Source organism: Nycticebus coucang, chromosome 7 (genome assembly GCF_027406575.1).
Source record: "Nycticebus coucang isolate mNycCou1 chromosome 7, mNycCou1.pri, whole genome shotgun sequence".
In the NCBI taxonomy this organism is placed as follows: domain Eukaryota; kingdom Metazoa; phylum Chordata; class Mammalia; order Primates; family Lorisidae; genus Nycticebus; species Nycticebus coucang.
This window is the reverse complement of record NC_069786.1, coordinates 68,366,781-68,388,493: the sequence shown is the minus strand read 5'-3', so window position 1 is coordinate 68,388,493 and position 21,713 is coordinate 68,366,781. Positions and strand designations below refer to the sequence as shown.

Here is a 21,713-nt window from a genome sequence, read left to right as displayed (position 1 = left end):
TGGGGCCCTCCGGGCGAACTCACTCGGCCGCCGCGCCGCCGCCGCCGCCGCCGCTCCTTGGGGCCTGCTCGCATTTCTCCAGGCCCAGTTGGCCACTCCAGCTCGAGGCTGCACAGGTCTGATTAAAGCAGTGCGCTCCGAGAGCCAGGAAGCTTATCCTCCCAGGAAAGGCGGCCGCACCGCCCCCTCCCCCAACACACACATCCTCTTTCCCTCCCAACCTTCCTCTTCCCCCTCCCCTCTGCGCTCCCTCAGGGCCCGGCGCTCTGGGCTTGCTCGCCCCGAAGGCGCGGCGCAGCGTGCAGCCCAAAGGCTCGGGAACTCCACTCTGCTTGAGCTGCGGACTTCAGGTGGCCGGTTTTTTTGGCCTCCTGGGGTCTGGTAAGAGCACCTAGGGTTTCGGAGTCCCTGGGGAATACGAAACCCTCAGCAAAACCAGGCCTGTGGTATGCTTGTATGTCTGCGTGTAGACCTATCACTCGTTGTCACCCAGGAATTTCCTCACCTTCAGTGGCCAAAGTGGGCGCCACTTCGCCGGGGGGAGGGGGACAAGAGCTGCCCCGGCGCCTTCTATCATCTGGGACAGAAAGGCGCACCCTCCCCCCACTACGACCGCACAGCCCCCCGCAACCCCCCGCGGCGTGGGGCACGCCACCTTGGCTACGAGGGGATGTTGGTTCCCCGTCCCGCCAGCCCACGGTGAATCCCAAATTACTTTGTTAGGTAATTAGAAAGTGTTGATAATTATTTCTTTCATAATTTAGCGGTGTGACGGGAACGGGGAAATGATCTTGTGAAAGTTCACACGTGCAGATGTATTAGTTACTGATTCATTTGATTAAATGGTAGTCTCAAGTGCTCAAATCCGCAGCTGAAGGCGCCCCATTAGCATAACACTGATGTTTAATTTTCATACGCATAATTAGCCATATATTTAACACTAATAGCAACATGCAGCCTTTCAGCGTTAAACAGCCCGGGATTTGATCTGGCCTGAGCTGAACCTTCGTCGTTGCACCTTCCCCTGTCTGGAGTGTGCAATGATCACAGGACAAACCTCTGTAATCAAGCACATTTTGGCAGAGGGAACACCAATAAAAATGAACATTCAAAACAAATTACATTGGTGCTGTCGTTACAGATACTAGTAGCGGGGGTTTCTCTCTTTTTTAACTTCTGTAGCAGCTGCGCCGCCCGCAGAATTCCTCTCTTTTGGTTTAAGAGTATTATGCTAGGGGCAGAAGTATTTCAGGAAGCGTGGTTGGAGCAAAAGGAAAAAAAGAAAACACCAATAACAACAACAACAAAAAAAACACCCGGTACTCCAAACCAATAACGGGTTTGCCAACGTTTAAAAGATTTTTTTCCCTTAATCACCGAACCCCACACGGTGAGGCTCTGTGGCAGCAACCAGCTAATGACTCCGTCACCACAACACGGAGCCGCTCGGCCAGTCCTGGTTTCTGAGTCGCACTTGTGGTTTTAATTGCTCCTTTCTAGTGCCTGTTTTGGGGCGTGGAGTGCTTTGCCGCGTGCCCAACACAGCTGTTCGGATGCTGCACCGGCCCCAGGTCTCTTGCGCTCGCCTTGAGGGCCCTGCCCACGTAAGTGATCTCCGCGGTGGACTTGGGGTTGGGGTTGGGATACGGGAAAGCGGAATTGGTGACTCTCGGAGCTCAGGGCAAAGCGTGAGGAAACCCGACAGCCGGCCTAAGAACAGTTTATTAAAGAGAATTGCAAGTTGGGAAAGGGGAGAGACGGCTGCACGTTGCAGTGGTCTCCTGGGTGCTCCGTCTCTCCACCTCTCAAGGGGGATCTAAAACTTTCTCCGCGCAGGGGTCCTGGCTGGCTCCTGGGAACCAAAGTCCCGCATTCAGCCCCTCGGGGATACGATTTCAGAGCCTTATTTAATTTAAAATTGATTTGCGTGTGGGGAGGGAGTGTCTACGTGATAGACTTATTTCTTAGGCCAGAGAAGCAGGGCAGGGGAGGGGCGCCGACCCTCCCGGCCTGAGACAACTTCTCCAAGTGAGATCTCATCTGTCTGCAGCGAAGCCCTCCCACCCACTACTGCTAAGGCGACACCTGTTTTGAAATTCCAGTTTGCTTAGATGGTTGCCTGTCCCAGCTCTGAGAGGAAACAAAACTCTTCCATTTGTCCGGAGGGTCTCGGATTGTTAGTGGATTCTGAGTAGAACCTCCTGGGAGGTCACCTTGGACCCGGTCACCTTGGATCCTGGATGCAGATGGCCCTAGTGGCGTTAGCCGCAGGCACAGTTGGCTGGAATCCCTTTGGGCTCTGAGTGAGGTTTAGGGCCAGTTCAGCTGGCAGAGGGGCAAAGAGAGGGGGACAGGGTATTTTGAAATCTACTTGTTAATTTCCATTTCAGAGCATGTTAAACGGAGTTTGTTCTAATTCCAGTTTGATACCTAGGGAGCTGCTGCGTGTTGGCAGTCTGCTGCTCCTGCCCGCGCACACGTTTAGGTTAGTCACTTCAATAAATGGGATTTTGAGCCTGTCTCATAAATACCTCCACCTCAAAATAATTGCTACACAAGCAGTGTGTTACCCAGTGGATGGCAAAATCCTGTGGTACTAATAAAACTATCCTTGGGGAACCCAGGAATAAACCGATTGCAGATAAAATACAGCACTAATGGATGCAATCCGATTGCTTTAGGAAAAAAGTGAAGTCATTCTCCAGCAAACTTCTCAAGGCCAGCTGGGCCCAGTTCTCACTAGAAAATCCAGACTGTGCTAGAGCAGTAGCCCCAGTGTCTTCTTGGCCACCTCCCAAGCACATCTAAAGTTTTTCTATGAATCTTGTGAATCCTCAGCCCCTCCCTCATCTTTTCTAGCTATCAGTCCCCTAAACTCAGACTCAGCTCTATACAAAAATCTACATCCTGGATGCAGAGAAGCTGAGCTGGAGGAGCTGAGGGACAGTCAAGAGAACCCCGTGTTCAGGGCAGAGCTGGAACTCATTAACTCTGAGAGCCCACTCCTTGTCCTCAGTTTCCCCACCTACCACTCTCAGTGACACAAAGATAAGCTGGCTCTTGGTCTCAGACAATGCCACCTGTCCTGGTAACTACAGGTGCCCACATCTCCTTGGTGTTCCCTGGAGCCTAACCTCTATATACTCAAAGGCAACTTGGAAAACTTGCTTCAATAAAAACAGGAGTTAGCACAACCAGTGACCACCTGGACACTGTCACTGTACTTGAGGAAAACCGTAACTTGAAATGAAGGGCTTCCTTCTGGACTGATAAAGGTGCAGCTGCTCCTCACCCTTGAATCCAGGTGTGACTAGGTACTGAAGAGCTAGGCAAGGGAAGAGAGGGTGTTCCAGACAAGCATGGGCCCTTGGATCCCCCCTTCTGAAGAGGGTTAATTAAACCCTCCAGCTCCAATCCTGGCCAACTAGACCCCTGCCCCCAAATATGCGGGTATCTCCCTTGGCTGGAGTCTTTTGGGTCTCTCGAAACACTACAGGTTTGGGCTTGCCTGTGGCTCAGTGAGTAGGGCACCGGCCCCATATACGGAGAGTGGTGGATTCAAACCCGGCCCCGGCCAAACTGAGCAAAAAATAGCCGGGCGTTGTGTAGGGCGCCTGTAGTCCCAGCTACTCGGAAGGCTGAGGCAAGAGAATCGCCTAAGCCCAAGAGCTGGAGGTTGCTGTGAGCTGTGACGCGACAGCACTCTACCGAAGGCAACAAAGTGAGACTGTCTCTAAAAAAAAAAAAAAGAAGAAGAAAAGAAAAAGAAACACTACCGGTTCATAAAGGGCCAGTTGGGGAGGGGTCGTGGGTTTAGGAACTATACTGCCCACTAACCCGCCAGACACTTCATTTCTCGGCGACCGTGCGTGCGTGCTTGCTTGCGTGTGTGGGGTAAGCGGATCTCAAACTTAACCTCTGGAGAGAACCGCGGGGACGGGGAAAGTCGCGTTTCTGTACTGATAATACCCTTCGGGCTAGATCCAGGGCCCACAGCCAAGGAAATGTTTGTAATCAATGCTTCTGTTTGCGGGTTGATCTTCTCATCGCCTGACCTCCACGAAGGGAGAAAGAAACGGAAGGGCGGGGCAAGGACAGGTGCTGGTCTCTGAAAGCGTCCTCAGTGTCAATGCAACAAAGGGAAGAAACGGATTTTTTAAAATGCCCATCTAAGAGATTCCGAGGTTACTCTCCGTGTGCACGCGTGTAAAAAGTCCAGACACTCAAAATTAACCACCCCCCTCTCCCTTCAGTCAGAAACCTAAGGCGCGCAGACACAATGGGTTTGAGGTTTTTTTGTTTGGTTGGTTTTATTCCTCCTAACTCGGGCAGTGTCAGGACAAGGGAAAGAGGAAAGCGTGCTACTTCTGGAATCTCTAGTCTCCCAAACGAGGGCGTCCCGGTTCTTTTCCAGATTCGTTCCCTAAGCTGAGAAAGCGAGCCGGGCCGAGACCAGTCTTTCAGCAGCCACACGGCCCTGGCAGGGCTCCAAATCTGTCCCCAATCGTCCCCGCAGCTGGCCGCGTTTTTCCAGGATGCTATTAGGTGCTAGGTAGGTTAGCGGGCGTCTTGGCGTCCCCATTGCTTCCAAGAGTTGTTTAACTGGATTTCAGCAATTTAGAAAACTAAGACGCTGGCCTCTGTGACCTTCGGGTTGCTAGTTAGGCTTCGTAGGGTAGTTTGGTTAGGATCTGCGCGCCCTCCGACGTGATGAGAATTGTGTGCTCGAACTGGGCAGACCTGGAACAAACATCAGCGGTCAGGACGCAACCGGCGCCTGCCCGCCCGTCCGCCCGAACTTCAGCGCCCTCGGCCCAGTCGTCCCTTCCCAGGCGAGTTAAAAGCTACTGGGCAGAAAGCACACACCTTTGATTGTCTAGGGAGATGGCAGTCCATGCGTCCTCTAGAACTTTAAATTCCGGGGATCCTTCGGTGATGATGGGCTCTGTAAGGGAGAAAATATTTACTGCAGTGACCTCACCAGATTCTTGTCAAACATTGTTTGGGCTGATTATCAAAAAACAGTAAGAAGGTTCTCCCTCCCTCCCCTCAAGTGCTTCCCCCACGGGGTTCATGTTGTCATCTTACAAGGGTTGATAATTGATGTTGCTTACATAGTATGCTACAAACTGAACAGTAGGAAGAGGAAACACTACAGCATTCAAAAATGTATGAAGTTGCCTAGTTCATAATTTTTTTAGAGAAAGAAGGGCATTTTAATCAAGACTTAATTAGGACCCCATGGATAGTAACCACCCAAACACCAGTCCCACTTATAAATACCAGTCACTTTAAAAAAAAAATTTGAATTTTTAAAATATGCTCAAAATGTTCATTAATCAGCAAATAACAATTTTCTTATTTCACTCTAATTGCTTCTCCATTAAGTCCCACAGTCAGAAATATGGTGCCTTTGCAGCCCTAGGTGTTTGGAATTTGGTGGTGACACCAATCACATGGGCCGCCACCGAGTGCACACGCCACTTGCTGACAAGGAGCAAGGGACATAATCGCCTCTAGTTACTGGGTGTTAATGAAAAAACAAAACAAAACAAAAAACCAAACATCACATTATTCTAGTAACAGAATTAGTGGTTGGATGGCTGCCTTCCCCTAAATGTGTCGGTAAGTATCTGATTTAGGAAGATGGGGCTCAAGGATATTATTTAATCAGATTTTCTATGCATCTGAATTATTTCATTACGCTGATTGGCTTTATGAGTCCTTCACAGGACTGCCGGGCCTAGGCCAGCACCACAGCTTCTGCCCAGCAGCCATGGTCCTGGGAAGAGGAGCTTCGGCATTTACCGATTGTGAAGGCCATGCCCTCCTCCATCAGCAGATCTTTGTCATTTGCTGCAAAACAAAAAACAAGGGGGGAGGTGAGAATAGAAAATGGGAAGACTGAGAGAAACTTCGGAGAGATCTGGGGCCCCTTTAAAAAACTTATTTTTTTGTTTGTTTTCTTTTAAGGAAGAAGGAAGGGTGGAAGATTCTAGAATCCCAAGTAACAACCAGGGCTTAAACACGGGGTTCCTGGGCCTTACTCTTTGCACTATTTCTGCTCTAAGTCAAAAGCCCCCACCTCCAGAGTCTGCCAAGGCCTGGCAGGAGTGACCTGAGTATTTCAGACACATGTTTGGTTTCCTCTCCTCCTCCTACCGTCCCCCCGGGCTACTAGCTGGGTCCTGACCCTTGCCCCCACCACTACCCCAGAGAGAAAGAAATTTTGGGAAAGGATGCAAAGGGAGAGCAGCCTCCTTCAGTGTGGGTTGGAGGAGGAGGGTCTTTAGCTTCAAAGAATTTAATTCCAGGTACTGATATGGTGTAGGGGACAGGGCTGATGACACTTTTCTGCACTCTCACCTGACCTCTTCTGAGGTACCTCAAGTGAGGCTCTTTGGCCAGAAAGGGGTTCTGACCTGCTGGATCCCCAAGGACCTTCCAAGAGTTGGTTCTCAGGCAGCCCTTCCTCTATGGACCAATCCTACCCAGGACTAAATTTCCTTTGGTCCCTGTCCAGGAATGCACTTCCCTTGAAGGTGATCCATAGAGCTACCTCCTACGTTAACCCAAATCTTCTTACCCTTTGGGCTCATGGCTGCCTTCTCACTGTAGGGTACACACCCAGGCAGTGAAAAACAGGAGATTCTGGGGGAAGGAACACAGGGTAGGCATAATCTAGAAATCACTAAAGAGTACATGCTGCTAAATACATCGGCTGTCAACGCTGTGTAGGATGTGATGAAGTTTAACCACAACAGTCAGCAGTTAGAAAAGGGGGTAGAAACAGAAAAACAGAAAACAGTCATATGTGCATGTGGCTGGGACATTGATGCAGTGGTGTTTTGTTTTTAGTAACTTTTTCTAGACAAATATCCCGTGTGCCTTCCAGCCATGCACCCTTCAGGAGAAGACAAAACACAAAATAAACCTTATTTGGGGACTGAAAAAAGTGCTGGGCTCTAATCCAGTAGCATAGTAATGTGCTGGTTAAAATTAAGTAGACACTCCCCAACCAGCCTCATTTCTCTGTCTCTGTTCCCCCCCCCACCCCCCCACCCCCCCCACAATAATGTGGATTCAAAGTCAGACGGAGAGCTTCAGGGGCAGAACTGCCATATCCTGATCCTATTCAAGAAACAGCTTCCCAATTAACTTTCTTACCATGATGCCAAATTTCTGGATGTCCATGAAAGTAAGATCCAATCCCATGTCCTACAAAATACGGACACACTTGCAAACCATTCTGATGAGTTATGTGGCTTTAAAAGTGACCAAAAAATATATGTTAGGTAAGTTTTTAATGCATACTAAGATTAAAAAGTTACTAAAAATATTCTCTGAAAAAGAAAAAAGTCAGTTATGATTACAATCAGATGATAACAGTAATATGTTTTCATTGTTCTTCAATAATTTTAATTTTTGCTGTTGATTGTAACAACTCCCTTGGGATATATGAAGAAAGAATGTATGTATCTAGCACAGTAGTTTGAGTTGTTTACCTTAATACAGTATTCAAACAAAGCTCCTTTTAGACAACAAATCAGTGTGCACACACACAGACTGATACACAGAACCAAGATGTACATATCATGCAGATCATAAAAACCTGCCTGGTTTTTACGGGGTTTCATGAAAAGACGGTGCAAATTACTACTGATAAGGGAATTAGAGTAAAAAAATACAATACAGAAATATGACTTTCTACTTCTGTGGTTCCCTTTATTCTTCTCTATTTCAAAACATTACACATCTTACAGATGTACACAGAAGGTTGAATCTGCTCTGTCAACATTCTTTTTTTTTTTTTTTTTTTCCAGTTCTCTGTCAACATTCTTGAAACCCTCTGAAACTTTTGTGATCATTTGGGAATTCCAGTCAAGACCTACACCATAACAAAATTCATAGAGAATGCTTTTTAATGACAGTGATGCTTAAGAGAAGCTAACATTGTAATTCCTCTTTGTTGTTGCTGGGGACAGGGTCTCACTCTGTCACCCTGGCTAAAGTGCAGTGGTGTCATCATAGCTCACTGCAACCTCAAACTGCTAGGCTTAAGCCATTTTCTTGCCTCAGCCTCCTGAGTAATTGGGACTACAGGTGCACAATACCACATCTGACCAATTTTTCCATTTTGTGTAGGGATGGGGTCTCGCTATGTTGCTCAAGTTAGTTTGAATTCCTGACCTCAAGCAATCCTCTCACTCCAGCCTCCCAAAGTGCTAGGATTATAGGCATTAGCCACCACACCAGCCTGTGATTCCTAATTCTTAACATTTCATCCGTTATTTCTACATGCAAATGTTTTGGCTTCCGTCTATCCCACATAAATGAAACCTAGCACATAGAATCCAACCTTAAAATCTTCACCTACAAGGTTGAAAAGTTGTTGAAACCAGGCGAACATGTTTATTTTATTATTTATTTAGAGACAGAGTCACACTGTGTCACCTGCTGTAGAGTGCTGTTACATCACAGCTCACAGCAACCTCAAACTCTTGGGCTTAAATGATTCTCTTGGCTCAGCCTCCCAAGTAGCTGGGACTACAGGCGCCTGCTGCAAAGCCTGGCTATTTTTTAGTTGTAGTTGTCATTGTTTGGCAGGTCTGGGCTGGATCTGAACCCGCCAGCTCTGGAGTATGTGGCTGGCACCCTAGCTGCTGAGAATAGGCGCCAAGTGAACATGTTTATTTTAGAGTGCATCAGACAGACCAGAACATATGTACCATTAACAATTTATATTTTCATGTTGATGAAGGACACATGCCCCTCACGCTAACTATAACAATGGATTGGAACTTATAGAAATGCTATTTCAATTCTTAACAGAACTAAAGTTTCTAGATCTTAAACTACAGTTTCTAACAGACCCTAGGTTTACTTTAACATGAACTCAAAGGGTTTTAGACAGTATCCTTATAGGTATTTGTGTCTATACTACACATACGTTTTTCTAAACACTCCAGACTTTTACGATACCTTCACTGAGACCTGGATGTCATTATAACCAGGAGATGGACACCCTCTTCTTCAAATTTGATTCTGGTGTAACTGATAACGCAAAAACAGGTAAGCCATGCATAAGTTGAGGGCAGGAGTAGGAAGTCGACATTCTCATCCCTTAAGTTGTACTCTGTGGTTATTTCTTTTGGTCTGTGTGCTTTGGGCAGGAGATATTTCTATTTGTGATGGGTTCTTAACTAAGGAACGGAGGGAAATCTGTCTTGTTCTTTTCCTCTTTCCACTCAAATGTGAAATCCTCTAACCTCTGTATCCATGACACCTGCCCCGAGGTGTTTCTATTTGCACCACATAATTTCTGAATAGAAATTGAGGACAGAGGGTGAATAGATAGAAGAGATATTATTGAATAAAATTAAATAATCTAGATTTTGTTTCAACAAGAATGGATGCTACCCAACTTATACATTTTGTTAGTTTAGTCCTAACAAACCTTGATGATTCCAAGAGCATTCAATATAAACTATTCTATTTTCTTTAAAAAAAAAAAAAAAAACTAGTTTTTTTTAAGGATCCAATTGATTGGCAGGCATCATGGCTACATCTTAAATGTGTGTTACAATGGCAATCTTCATTTTAATTTCCGATGAGAGGAGAGGAAGAAAGCCCATTCTGGAAAAACACTTGGGGTCCCTGCTCCATCATACCTCTTATTCCTCTTCATAAAAGAAGCTGTGCTATTCCTAGGTGGCTATAAAGATACCTGAGTACAATGATCTACTCCCAGGGTCCTGCTGGAACTTCTGCTTATAGCAGGATAACAGAATCTGTATGTCATGGATGCAAATGTTAGAGGATTTCACAGCTGAGTGGGAAAAGGAAAAGAGCAGGACAAACTGTGCACAGTTCCCTGGTGGAGCACCCATTTCAATGCTTGATTCCCAGAAGCTAAGCACATGTCTGTCTGCTTTTTAGGGTATTTTCCTTTTGGATGGCAGTTTTTAACACATATTGACTGGGACTAAATAGGGTAAAATCTCACTAATATTCCTAATTACTGTCTACAAGTATGCCCCTTCTACTATTTCAGGATACACAGGGAGCATAAGATTCTTTACCTGATTATAGGTTTTATAAATCTGATTCTCAGAGATAATCCAGGTGACTTGTAGTAGCAACTCCACTCTTCTAACATGAAAGTTAAGTGCTGGTAACCTTAACTGTGGGGAAGTGGAGCATGCACCTCTTGACTGGTGTGTTGGGGGAAATGGCAACAGCAGAGATGGCAGGAATGTCCAAGAAGTGCCACAGTTGCTTCCCAATGCTGCTCACCGCAGGGCCATGATCCTTTTCTTGCCCGGACATTTCACTGATGAAATCTGCCTTCTCTTTGCTAAAATCCACTGAGGAGAACTCTCCTGGGATTAGCCCTTCTGATTGTTTTTTCTAACTAAAAGTCCTTTAAGACAGCACAACACCTACCCAGGAACCCAAGCAGATTTATGATTTGAAGCTCTTCATATGGAATTTTGGGGGATGGAAAGGAAGAGGAGGAAGAAGGCATATAAAGGTAGTTTATGAATTTGCTTTTCAATTATAGTGTAGTGTTACAGTTCATGTTTCAGTTATGGCTTATAAGTGAAAGAGAAGTATCTTTTTTTTTTTTTTTGAGACAGAGCTCAAGCTGTCACCCTGGGTAGAAAAGAAATATCTTTTAAGGAATTTCATTTTGTGACCATTTTCTTCCATTTAATTCTGTTTCATAAGGTTGTACTCAACTTAAGTATTGTCCAGATATATAAATTAAGTTTCTTGACACATTTCAATTACTTTCTATGACTAAAAATACATTCCCCAAGAGGGCAGAGGAGTACTGTGTTTAAGTGCAAGTTCTTATAAGGAAATAAAAAAATACACAGAAATAGTTTTATTTCCATTTTTTCCATGAATCCTACAAATATAAACAACACTACCCTCCAAGGGTGACATCTGTAATAAAGGATCTCAAATGACATCTGATTTATAGGTTAATGGAATTTTACTTTCATCTGTCTAGATATTTGTTGTAAGCAGTAGTCTTTGAATAAAGGAATGCACAAATTCAGGAATTCCCTCCAATGATGAAGAATGTTTAAGTACAATTGGAAATATTTTTGTTTTTTTTCTTCAGTTTTTGGCCAGGGCAGGGCTTGAACCCGCCACCCCTGGCATATGGGGCCAGCGCCCTACTCCTTGAGCCGCAGGCGCCGCCCTTAATTGGTAATATTTTTGAAAGCCAGCAACTCTTTTCAAAAAAAGTGGTACTCGTTTTTTGTTTCAGACTGGATCACAAATTACTGTATTTTTCTTACAATAGTGCTGAAATTTTATTTGAGGTTTTCTGTTTCTGAAAAGCAGGCATGATAGATTGAAATAAAAGATAATTTATTGCAATGCTTACTTTCATGTGCAGAGAGAAGCAGTGTAATTGTAATTTACAGTAGCTGTCAAGAAAAATCCATCACAGATGACATTAAAATGACTTATTTTGCCTGAGCCACTTATTGTTTAAATGTGCATAATCTAATAGAAAGAGATTATTTTTTAAAAATCTGCTTCATATTGTTCTAAATTAATATCAAAACATATACTTATGAATTAAACATTAAAAACCATTTATTGATACTTTCATCATGACATTTATAACTCCAAGTTTAAATTATTTTTGATTGAACTGTCACATATTTGTGATGCATGAATCTACATGTTCACAATATGCTCATATATACAGATCATATAATCTAGAGATAATTACAAAGATACAGATTTATAAATATTTTAAAGCAGATGGAGGTACAGTGCATATAATCATACTATGCCCTAAGGATCAGTAGGCACCCCTCACAAAGCAAAAGGGGACACAGAGACCTTGTTTCATTAAATCATCTTGACTCATACTTCTTAAGTAAATCATCCTATTCTTTAGGTTTCAGAGGAGAATTTCCTATAGAGATGTCCAGGCTTTTGATAACAAAAATACTAAAATGAGCTGTTTGAATGTTCTTTTCAAAGTGTATCAGAGGCTATGCAAAAGATGGTAAATATCTTAAAAGAAATGAGGCCAAGTTGAAAGATGTTTGTAAACCTTTGGTCTGTAATGATTTCAAGTACTTTTGGCTTAAAGGTGGATATTGTTTGTTTATTTACTCCCTTAAGATTTTGTCTGAATAAGAACAGGCCAAATAATAGATGTCCAGAAACACAGCTTTACCACATCAGAACAAACATTTGTCAGAATCAGGGCCAGTTTCCTCTCCCGTGGCAGACATAAACCATCTAAATAATGAAGCGCATTAGGGTAAAAGTAAAAAGTTCACTGTCTATTATTTTCCACATAGTTTTCTAAGTGCAGTTGTTCGGACTGATCTGGTTTTCAAAGGAGCTTGTACATGCAAATTCATACTCTGCGAAGACTGACCTTTGTATCCAGATAGCTAGAATTCAATGTCACTTTCAATTCTACTCTTCTTCGTCTTCTTTTTTTTTTTTTTTTTTTTTTTTAATGTAGCTAGAATTAATGTAGTGAATATGTAATGAAATGCATTATCCTGCATGGAGATTTATCAGATTTTCCAACTGAATGCTGTGCTTTGCTAGTACTAGCTGGAGTTCACCTGCATGTTGGTGTGGCGTGTGGCTCTTTTTTGTAAAGAGTTAAGTCGTACACAAAAAAAAGGGAACAAAGGTCAGCACCCAGCCGCCACTTGAATGTGAGATTTTTCTTTTTATTCCCCTTGATGTATACTAGGCTCTGTGTTATTAGTCTTAATGATGGAAAATTGTAGTGTTGATACAAATCTTTTTTTCAAAGTAGTAGGCGGGAGCTCCATTTGTTAGTAAGTTTTTTTTGTGACTAAAAGCCACGGACAGTACATTTATGTAGCAGTAAAAGGCCTAGATGCTCTTTCCATAGCAGAGCTAATTATTCCTACTGTGACCTTACTGATCTAGCCTGTTCCTAGTACATCTCATCTGCACGCCTGTTCCTCTGTGTAGATGGTGTCAGAGAATATGAAAAACCCTATAATGAAACCATTTTCATGATGGAGAAAGGCTACTGGAGTTGCACTTGCTACAAAGAGGCTCAATTATATGAGTAATTGTGATAATTTTCTACATTCATAGCCTTCAATGGGGAAAAAAGAATGAGAGCCACAAAGGAAAATTACTTTAACAAGAAAGTACAGAGAGTAAAAATGGAAGAAGAGACAAAAAGGGGAAAAAATAACCAGAAAAAAAGTTTAAAAAATAGATCTGGAGGGAGGAATAGCGAGACAGGGAGAACAACAGAAATGCTCAAAAGCCCATGTGCAGCTGTGTTGCACAATTAAATTGAATTTTTTTTTCTGCAGTTGATGAATGTGACTACTGCAAATGTGCCTCTGTAGTTAGCTATCATTTGTTGTTCCGTGACAGGAAAAGGATAATTACCTCTCAGAGAGAATCAAAGGCTGACATGCCCTTTAGACACAGCCATGAATGCAGAGCTCGATAGAATGCTTGAATAAGAATCTAGTGTTCTCTGCCCCCTTCTACTGAAGAATAAATTTTGTTAAAATGCAAGAGCACCACCAGTAAATTTGTTGAACCCTAGGTGTTCAAAAATATGAGGTGCATCTATCGACTCATCCCATTTGCAAAAATAAAACTGCATTTTGAATTCATTTCTATTATATTCATGGACAGTAAGATAGTGAGATATGCATTAAATTTCTTTTCCCAGTAGGGGTCTGATTCAACATTTCCTATGAAAGAACAGAGAGACACTATCCTTTTTTCCCAGGCTAGTTAGCCTATAATTTAAAACTGTCAAAAACACAATTTTGTTCAAAGTCTTCAATAAAAGCTTCTCAGATATAACCCAAAGAGATTTTACTAAAGTTTGATTCAGACACTGTTACAATATTTTTAGAGCCATAAATACATTTAACTTGATATTTTACTGCCTTTTTTCTTAAAGTATTTGAAGGCTTACAAAGAAAAAAGGCAGCATCTTTTCAAGGTGACTAAGCCTTCCATCCTTGGGACAAATGGGAAGTATTCAATGGTTCTTATTAATGAGAACAGTACTTTAAAGGGTACTGATGTGATCGTCTTTAACAAAATGCATTACTTTAAAATGAAAACACATACTCTGCATGTCTACTTCAAAACAGTTATGGAGGAAAAAAGACCTAAAAGTATGTAGCAGATTACAAAGAAAAGTCTTAAATTCAGAAAATATACATACACTCAAAAAGTAAGGGTAGAGTACTGTGTGAAAAATAAACAATGTTTTACAGGAAAAATGAACCAGACTTAAAAAGGACAGAAGATCACCCTTTCATGCTATCTGCTAATTCACTAATTTGAAAGGTAAGGCTTGCTTGGGCTAATGCTTTTTATCTTTGTATCACAGGAATACATTTTACTTCATTCTTTTATAAAATTTAGCTCTTTTCCTGTCTCACTATCTAAAGGCTGGGATGTTCATCCCTTTTCCATATTTGGTGTGATCATACGTCAAGCTAAAACAAAAGCAGCCATATAAATATTGCCTGTTCCTCCTAGAAGTTGCTTTGCTGACCCTTGTATAATTCACTTTTTTAAAATCTTTTTTGTTTTTAAATCCCAGGGAACAACATTGTAGCCTGGTAGCTCACATTCTGATATCAGACTGAAATGATGGTTCTGAATCATAAAACATGTCATCAACTTTATACCAAGCCACCAATAACCTTTGCACCGTTTGCCAGCCCTCCTTCACTTGTCAATGTAAGGCTTACCTGATTGTGTTTCCAATTACAGAGAAGGGAGCCCCTGCTCTGCAAGCCGCAATTGCTTCATCTCTACACCTCCTGGCCACCTCCACTAACTTTTTACCACTTTCATCCACGTTGCCCACCAAAAATGTTTCAGAGGTGTCTCCATGATAGCCATTGTAATACACCTAAACACAAGCAGAGATTTTAAACTATGCCTGTTTAAAAATCTACTCTTCTACAGTGCACATTGTGATCATCTATGTTTAGTGGATTCTTGTGTTTTACCCTTCCACAGTTACTCTCAAGTTTACAAAAAAAAGAAGAAATAGATATGCCAAAACCTTCCAAAAATTAAAAAGATAAAGCCACGCAATGCAACTGAAAAATTTAAAAACAAGCAAGTTAACTACTATGGCTAGTTCAGCATTATGATTAGAGTATTACTGTAACATTTTGATTCTGCACTTATTTCTAAGAAGATAAAAATATATATGCAAAATTTAGTGACCACAGATAATGACCTACAATTGCAAGAATAGATTTAGAGAACCAAGAAGTATTTAACAGAGTGAAAAGTTTTCTTCAATGTCATAGTGATTTACTTGATCTTTTATTTACCAGTTCTATACCTGGAAGTGATATATAATAACAAGAAAAAAGATAGACATGTGGGTATTATAACAGACAGTAGGAGGATTTAGTTCTAAGAATTGAAATGGCCCAATGGAGGAATGCGATATGTCATAGGAAAATCCTATGTCTAGAAAAGAAATCTTAATCAAATGTTCCCGATGGCAAAATGTTAACAGAAAGTACTATATGTGGATTTTTTAAAAATTAGAATATAATAAAACAAGCTTAAAGTAAAATTACAGAAAATAGAATTTTATCAGTCCTCAGTAATTCAGTAGCCTTGAAAGATATCAGATTATAAAAAAATCAATGATTACCAAACACTATAACAAAGAAGCCACAGGAGACTGGTTGAACATTGATCCTTTGATGCAGCATGGAATACGTTATTTTGCATATATTTGTCCTATCTAATTATTTTTCATATGTCCCTTTCTAATAAAATAGAATGCAGAAACTGTTATAAAAATCTATGAGTTTTCTGTCCTTTTTGATACTGAATTAATGTCTTAAATCTGTATACTATTCTGTATTTTAAAAAAATGCTTTTTTAGACTTTGTGAAGGTAGCAAGAGAAATCTTCATTAGATCTTCACTTTGTAAGTTATAAAACTGAGGCATGAACAAGTAACTTGTTTAAGCTTAATGCAGAATATAGTGATAAATTCAGACTAATACGATGCATTATTGTCGTCTAATGGAATGTTTTCCCTACTGTATCAAATTGTCTTCATTATCATGTAATAGAGTAGTATTTTATAGATTTACTTTCAGTCCTTTGCAATCTAGGAAAGTACAAGTTTTGATTTATATATAAGAATATAAAATCTGTTAATATTAATGTAATTATTCAAGAATTTTTTTTGCAGTTTTCTGGCCAGGGCTGGGCTTGAACGCACCACCTCCGGCATATGGGGCTGGTGCCCTACCCCTTTGAGCCACAGGCGCCACCCTCAATAATGTTTTTAACTGTGAATGTTCATATAAATGGTTTTTATGTAACAATATATTTTTTAAATCTTTATTCATCTTTTCATATTACTTACTGTTAGCTTTCAAAATGACTATGGGAAGATTCAAAATATATGAATACTTCTGAAAGTCTAAGGAGAAGTCATCTATAACTTCTGTTTGCACAAATAAACTATTCTTGTCTTAGACTTCATTTATTTAACAAATATTTATTGAGCAACTACTAAGGGCACCACATCTGTTTTGAAAAAAGATTCAACTTTCTTTTTTTTTTTTTGCAGTTTTTTTGGCTGGGGCTGGGTTTGAACCCTCCACCTCCAGCATATGGGGCCGGCGCCCTGCTCCTTTGAGCCACAGGCACCACCCCATAACATTCAACTTTCAAGAGGGAAAGAAACCTATTTTCTTGTGATGCACACTACATAGGTAAACTGTTCCATAATGCAGTGAGTGTTTCTGATAAAAGCATAGGATCTGATAACGGACTCCTTCACTTAATAAAATATTTCATAAAAATATAATTTGTTAAGATACTAACCTGTTCCCTAGATTCCTTCACATTTCTGGATACTTGAAAGTATTTTACTTTGCTTTATGAGTTTTATAATTGTGAAAGAATTTGAATGTTAAAAATGAAACTGTTTATTAAAAGTCTTTGGGAAACTTAGAAAAGGAATAGAGTATTATCTTTGAATACATTAGAAACAGTAGGGAAGAGTATGCCTATTTCATTCAAAACAGCAATGTTTTATTAGAGGGTGATTGGGTGAAATAATAAACGTAAAACCCTGAAATCAGGTACAATCCAAAATAAATGCAGATCATGAAAAAGACTTTACTTCAGGCACACTTCAAAAAATACCTCCTTGTATGTGATTCTGAGTTGGAAAGATACAAACAGGATATATATGGAGCAAATGTTCAAGTATTCTAAGTAGGACAAAATGATGTAGGAAATAGTATCCGCAGTAAGAGAATCTTTGGCTGTCTCCTCATACAAATGGAGATGAAGAGAAAAGGTTAAATTAATTTAAACAACTAAAAATCTGGCTGAATACAACTATCCGATGCCTATTTCTATATTTCCTATTTCATTTCCACTCCTACCTAGGTTTCGTGGTCTAGACATAATTTTAAAAAGTATTTCACTAGTAAAAACCATATTCCTTCTATATCAACTCAACTAATTCTCATCAGATGTCTAAATCTGATTTATTTAAAATGTATTTGTTAATCATCAGATGCACAGAATTTATTTATGATCTACATAATCTAAAATTACAAAATTTTTTAATAAAAGGAACTATGAAAATATAACTAACCCAAGTCTAAGAAAGGTTAAGAAAATTAGAAAAGGTTAGACAGAGCTTGTACAATTCGAAGTCCCTATGTTAAATTGCTCAGGCTTGTTATTTAAAAGAAAAGCTATTAACCATTTAGTGAAGACTTAAGTTCAGACAGAAAAATCACTCTGCTTGTATGCTTTGAGCTCATGGCTCTCTATACCAGAAATGGAACGTGACGATACCTTCAGGGATTTTAATAAAATCTAGGGAACACTGCTAGTGAAAGAGTTGCTGTCCAAATAGACTGACACACACAGGCCAATGTAGCCCCTAATGACAGAGTAAGATAATGACAGGCCCCACTCAAAATCAGCAGGAAGAGGAAGATCAATCTTGGCATAGTGAAGGAAAAATGCTGGCTTTCTCCGTGTTAGCTCATCTCATACATATCTAGCTTCAGCAGCTGCCTAGTGCTATGGGGCTCTGCGTTAACTACACAGTGGATCAATAACAATTACACCTTCTCAAAAACATGACACATAGCAGGATTGGGTTGACATTTCACTTAGGCCAACATTGATCTCAGTGCATCTGATTCCAGCCCTAAATTCAAGTCAGGCCCGGGTTTACTTGGAATAAACACAGAGTTAAAGACAAAAAAGGAAACCAGCTGCTTGCGTTTGGGTCTAGAAGTAAACAGCACTTCCACCGGTGCAGTTCACATTTTCAATCCACTCTTCCTGTTGCTACCAGCAATTCTGAAGTTGATCAAAGACTGTTTTTTATATGATTTACTCACAGTGACATCAATGTTGATGATATCTCCATCCTGAAGAGGTCGACTGCAACATAAACAGAAAAAAAAATGGTGATAGGCAGATCTCAATAAAAGGAATATAAAAATAAATACCTAATGACTACTATTACAAACCCAGTAGTTACAATTACAATATGGAGTGAAGGAGGAAGAAAAGAAATGACTACATTTCATCTTTAACCTATGTCAGTCACATCACAAGCAATACATGATAGAAACATCTTGCCATGGTATAAAAATGAACTCTATTTTTTTCAAAACACGTACTTCTTCATTACCTTAATTTTGCCAAAAACTAAAATGATAGAAGATAGCAAATATTTGCCTACATTTGGATTTTTACCATTTATATGGTTAAAATTTAAGAAGATAAAAGAAATATTTAATGTACAACCCCTTTTCTAGAATTTGTACTGCTTTAACAAACATTAAATGGTGGGTTTATGTCCATTTAGAAGCAAAATGCCTCCAAATTTCTGTTTTCCCATATTTAACTTTAGAAAAAAATATGTCAGTACATTTCAATGTTTCAATAGAATTATAGTATCTTTCAACATATGTTATAGATCTTAGTTTCATGTTTTACTTTCCAAAGGAACAATATGTTATTAAGAAATGAATACCTGTCAGGGATACCATGACAGAGCACGTTGTTTACAGAGGTACAAACAGATTTTGGAAAACCTCCGTAGCCTAGAGGTGAGGGATAGGCATTATGACTGATGATTTCCTGATGAACAAGAGCATCTATCTCTTCAGTTGTCATGTCAACCTAAAATATTAAATAAAGAAATTGTGCAGTGACAGTTGAAGACATCTCTTGTTTTTATCAACTATATCTATAGAAATGGTACTTTTATGTGAGACCGTATAAATTTACTATGATAAACTTACAGTACAACACTTTAATTCATTATGATTAATGTTATAATCCTAAGCATTAGAATATGTTTAGGGTATTAGGGTATATGATGGTGTTATAGACTATTGGGAAATAGAAATTTTAAACTCTAAATCATTTGTAGGTGATTAAATGCTATAACTCCATTTTAGCCTGAAGATTTCAAAAATATGTTCCTCAGCAATTCCTTCTTCTTCCTCAATGGTCAGCACCCTGGGCTAATGAAAACATATAAATAAATGCTCAAAAGCATCTTCAGTTTAGACAACAAAGCTTGAAAAGTAGGTCAACCCACACTTTTTTATCTCAGTGAAATATAATACAGGTTTTGCAACAGTGGCATGAAGATGATGGTGTTACCATTTAAAAAACGGAGTCTGCTACATTTTGTACAGACTTGATTTTCACTGATCTTGATTTCTTTCATTCCTAAATATTTTTTGGGGGGGTGGAGGAGTGGCAGGTTCTATATTGCCTAGGCTTCTCTCTGGTCTTGAACTTCTGGGCTCAAGTAATGCTCCTGCCTCAGAAACCGAAGAATAGCTGGGATTATAGGCATGAGCCACTGTGCCTCTGGCTAAATAAATGGTTTCTAAAAAATATTTTTCTCTTACTGGAAGGTATCCCAAACTAAAAGAAAGCTGAAATTAAGTTTTGTAAGTTCATAAACACCATCTTTATGAACACATAAATCATAAATAATGTTCTACACCAAAAATTAAATCTATTAAAAATTAACTATTCAATAATTTTCTTTGTGTTATTTTATATTCGCATTATGCTTAGTCATGTTGCTATAGCAAGTTTATTGCACAGATGATACCATGAGTCATCTCATCTTTGAGTATTACTTCCTAATGCTGCAGGCTCTTATTTTGTTTTATGATCCTTATATTTCAGGGTATTTCAGATTACTATGAAAGAACTGAATCTCGCAGTAGGACAGTTGTACACAATTACATCGCCATATTACCTATAGCCATGTGTATCTGGTCTGATTGTTCTTTGCAAAGCTAATGCAAGAAAACAGGAGACAAAGTACAAGGCAGAGCAAATCTGTATGCCCAGAATTAATGTGGGGGAATGAAAGCAGAAACTACAGGCAGGAGCAAGAGGGGCCACTGAACAACCTGGATTGGTTGATTCAGCCCAAAGTATCTCTAGCATTCTGCTAGTTAAAACTGAATTTGGAATTTTTTTTTTTTTTTTTTTTTTTCAGTTTTTGGCCGGGGCTGGGTTTGAACCCGCCACCTCCGGCATACGGGGCCAGCACCCTACTCCTTTCCACCACAGGTGCCACCCCTGAATTTGGATTTTAAATTACTTCTAGAACAAACACATAAAATAACAAAATTCCTTTCCCCCATCCCAAGGCCTTATTTAACGTTTTAAGACAAATTAGATAGGTACACAGATGAGTTAGAGAGTTTAAGGGAAAGAAAAAATGTAGGGTGTTTGTGGTCCATTATGTAAGTCATTCTGAGGTTTGGTGAGACGTCACCTTTAAACTCTTCCCAGCCAGGAGGAGGACATGACGGGCCAGCTGACAAGCCTGATGAAGCCCTTGAATCTGATCTTCATTCTTAACTTCTATGCTGTCTCCCCAGTCGGGTATAATGCCTGTCGTCACATAGTCTGGCTTCTTTATGTGCTTGAGGAAAAAGGATTGAAAACGAAGATCAGAACCCAGCGCACGACAATGGGATCATTTTTTCGGACACAGCCTCCTGCTTCATGGAGCTCTGCCCTTCCTGCCGGAGCACCGACCTCCAAAGCCAGCACAACAGACCCTCCAGGCTGCCCTGGTTCCTCCCCCCTGCCCTTTTGAACTTAACATTGCCTGTTGGTGCTGCCTCTGGATGGTCTGTTAATCTTACCATGCTTTGAGTCAAACTGGACTGAAGTAGACTTCTGATCAAAACAAACAGTAGTTTTCTTTTCTTGCCCTTCCCAACCCAGTTAGAAACATATCACCATTGATGAGAAATAGCACCAAGCTTCGAATTTGCCAAATGGTTAATTAAGAGCACTTTCATCTTCTTAACACAAAGGTAAAATTTATGCAAAGGATAGCTCCCAACACCCTCTCTCAATGAAAAATATGTAAAAAGGCTGCCTGTCAAGTTCCCTGACGCCTATTACACATACGCTTTTCTTATACTTTGCAACCATCCTCAAACTGAGAGACTAGAATAAACAAAACAACTTTCTTTTTTCCCCCAAGTACATAAAAATCATGTAGAACCTTTCCACTACCTATCAAGAACAAACAAAAAGCACCCCCCAAAACTCAAAACACAGGACACTGATCACTATTACAAACTCTTACAGACCATTCTCCACCCTTTACTTAACCC

The 21,713-nt window shown here is 40.5% G+C and overlaps 2 protein-coding genes across 5 annotated transcripts in view; one reads left to right on the top strand and one right to left on the bottom strand.

The window, feature by feature from the left end:
- Window positions 1-1,531: 1,531 nt before the first annotated feature.
- Window positions 1,532-21,713, top strand: part of SLC25A12 (solute carrier family 25 member 12) — a 302,640-nt gene continuing 282,458 nt past the window's right edge. Inside the window, exon 1 of the mRNA XM_053596493.1 lies at window positions 1,532-1,604. Within this exon, the coding sequence (XP_053452468.1) occupies window positions 1,554-1,604 (51 nt within the window). The 5' untranslated portion in view covers window positions 1,532-1,553. The remainder of the gene's footprint in view (window positions 1,605-21,713) is intronic.
- The window catches only part of METAP1D (methionyl aminopeptidase type 1D, mitochondrial), a 77,778-nt gene continuing 60,349 nt past the window's right edge, over window positions 4,285-21,713 (bottom strand). For all 4 annotated transcript variants that reach the window (XM_053596499.1, XM_053596500.1, XM_053596501.1 and 1 more), the window contains 8 exons: window positions 20,858-21,007; window positions 19,079-19,227; window positions 18,438-18,480; window positions 14,769-14,932; window positions 7,168-7,265; window positions 5,809-5,856; window positions 4,867-4,945; window positions 4,285-4,740 (listed from right to left, as the gene is read on the bottom strand). In XM_053596499.1, coding sequence (XP_053452474.1) covers window positions 4,662-4,740; window positions 4,867-4,945; window positions 5,809-5,856; window positions 7,168-7,265; window positions 14,769-14,932; window positions 18,438-18,480; window positions 19,079-19,227; window positions 20,858-21,007 — 810 coding nt within the window. In that variant the 3' untranslated portion in view covers window positions 4,285-4,661. The remainder of the gene's footprint in view (window positions 4,741-4,866; window positions 4,946-5,808; window positions 5,857-7,167; window positions 7,266-14,768; window positions 14,933-18,437; window positions 18,481-19,078; window positions 19,228-20,857; window positions 21,008-21,713) is intronic.